Genomic DNA, 2,434 nt, shown 5'->3' with positions numbered 1-2,434 from the left:
GTGTATTTCAAATCCGTGAGAAAATAATTGTTGTACCCTTGTTTGTTTACTTAAAATACTTATAAATTTGATACTTGTACTTGTGATGCATGTACCTTGTCGCCATATTTGTATATATGTATATGTTTTGCCACATGGGTCTAAGACCTTCTGGATGAATTATGAATAAACTTGTAAACTTGTAAACTTGTAATAGACCGGCGTCTCTATAACTGTAGGATTGTCTCAAAAGTTATCAACAAGCCCTATCTTTGTCTCTGGAAAGTCTCTTTATCATTAAAATTTAGTCATTGGTATGAATATATATTTATTTGTTACAGAAACAGTAAATTATGAAACCCGCTGGAACTAGGGCCTATTTCATGCATTGGAAAATAAAGACTGATAACAACACAAACATAGCTTAAATTCTTTTATTCTCTTCAAATACTTGGGTAACAAATTAAGTTCAGATCTTAGATCTGCAGCAATAGTAATTGCCACAGACGGGTGTATGGTAGTGGTCGATGTACTCATGACTGAAACAAGTGTCTCTACACCATCCTTTATTGTTTGCACAACTGTGACTGTCGCTTGCTTCTTTGGATTCAAGGATAATAAATTTGTTTTAATTTAAATGTAGCAAATGGAATAAGTTTATACACATTTTATTTATACATAAATCAATTTGCATTCTATACAAAGCATTTAAAATATTCTTAAAAACAGGATTAAAATGAAAGACAAAGTGTCATATGAAATTCTTTTCAGTAAATGGCATAACAAATACATAAATAAATAAAAGAGCTAATAAAATGTGTATTAAATAAACAAGAGGAAAAATGAATGAATCCACGAATAAACGAAAATAAGTTGTTAATAAATATAAAGGATACATGTCTTGCTGACGGAATATTTATAGAGTTCTGCTGCGCCGTAAGCTGCAATGAGCGCCGCCCATACCCACGGCGAAACAGTTGCACCGGCATAAACGGGAATAGCAGCGACACCAAATCGTTTCTGGTTGTTAGATTCTTTTTCCTGTTCCACCTTGTTAATACATAGTGCTGGAGTTGTCCCAGTTAGAAGGATAATGTAAAAGATGCAATAGAGTGTGCTTCTCTCCATTTTGTTGTTTTTCTTTAAAATACAATAAGTATTTTAAAATATGTAAAACATTACATTGTATAATATACTTGTATAAAAGTATTGCAATGCCTCTTTTTTCTATAGTTGTAGTATTTAGCATTGGTTATCTGGTAAGCAGCTCACAACTAGGAGGCTTTTTATGATTAATGCATAAATAAGTTAGTAATTAGAAATATGAAGTTTCGGTCTGTATTTAAAAGGAATTTTAAAACGAAATTGACTCTCAATTTACTGCTTCATTTTGTCATGTCACGACAAGAATAAAAGTTAACGTAAATGTAAATAATGTACAACTATCTGTATTATTCATAAAAGGGAGGTAATTTTGAATTTACTTCGGTAATATTTGCTACATAGTTATCCCTCTTGTCAGCAAAGAATAAACAAGTGTTTAAGAATGTTTTCTTTACACTGTGTTAATGGTTTATCCAATGTATATGACACAGAAAACAAACAATCTTACTTACATTATAATAATTATATAATCCTGTACCAACAACAAGGCACAAATTTCATATTTGACCAATGTGCCCTAGGTCTACTGTGATACTTTTCCAAAACAGCTGCGGTCATTGATTGTACAGCTTGCTTACATTTTGTATAGTGTTGTCTTTAAGGCGTCAGTTACATGAAAACGGATTCAATTATGTCTAGAAAATAGTTGTTTTGAATAATAAAGTGGCCCATGTTCAGGACCCAAAAATGACTGGTTGCATTTGAAGTGCTATAAATGCAGTGTCATTTATAAGTATCTTAACAGTTATTTTGCAAGACTGTTGCAAACACGTATACATTGTCAATAATTCGTCTCCAACATGTCAGATGTGAGTGACATCATATATTTCATTGAGAGAGAAGATAGTTTAAAAGAAACTGCAAGTCGTTTTGATTTCATGTTCATGAGAGATGAGGCCCAAAATTAAAATAAAAAATATAATAGACAGATTAAAATATGACACAACTTATAATTTTAAACATAATGAAGAAATATAGTTTCTAAAACTAATAACATTCCAATTGATTTTTGCTTTTCATTAAACAGGCAATAAATGAGTTCACCTATTACTTGTTATTTACAATTAAAATTATTTTTATACATGTAATCAGATCAAAATGAATATATAGATAAACTTTAGATCGTTATATTATACAAACGATATCTGTTAAAGAAACCGACATCAGGAAATTACAGAAGCACTAAATTTGAATTGATGTGGAAAAAATAGCAGTAAAATGTAATACGATTGCACAGCAGTTGACAGTACATTTACAAGTACTAGATTTGACAGTACATTTACAAGTACAA

General features: G+C 30.6%; 1 protein-coding gene across 1 annotated transcript; it reads right to left on the bottom strand.

The window, feature by feature from the left end:
- Positions 1-399: 399 nt before the first annotated feature.
- Positions 400-1,119, bottom strand: LOC132741279 (big defensin-like). Its single transcript, XM_060729410.1, has 2 exons — positions 876-1,119; positions 400-576 (listed from the first exon to the last, which is right to left on the bottom strand). Exons 1-2 carry the CDS (start codon positions 1,105-1,107, stop codon positions 449-451), a joined length of 360 nt encoding a protein of 119 aa, XP_060585393.1. The 5' UTR covers positions 1,108-1,119; the 3' UTR covers positions 400-448.
- Between the last annotated feature and the right edge of the window lie 1,315 nt (positions 1,120-2,434).

The sequence above is a fragment of the Ruditapes philippinarum genome, unplaced genomic scaffold (genome assembly GCF_026571515.1).
Source record: "Ruditapes philippinarum isolate M1 unplaced genomic scaffold, ASM2657151v2 ctg1442_1_1_1_1, whole genome shotgun sequence".
In the NCBI taxonomy this organism is placed as follows: Eukaryota; Metazoa; Mollusca; class Bivalvia; order Venerida; family Veneridae; genus Ruditapes; species Ruditapes philippinarum.
This window is presented reverse-complemented; position numbering and strand designations above follow the sequence as displayed.

Excerpts from the sequence above, each read along its gene's own strand:
- LOC132741279 (XM_060729410.1), bottom strand. The coding sequence starts at position 1,107 with ATGGAGAGAAGCACACTCTATTGCATCTTTTACATTATCCTTCTAACT. Across the intron at positions 577-875 it reads ATATTCCGTCAGCAAGACAT|CAAGCGACAGTCACAGTTGT; the intron begins GTATCCTTTATA and ends AATCCAAAGAAG.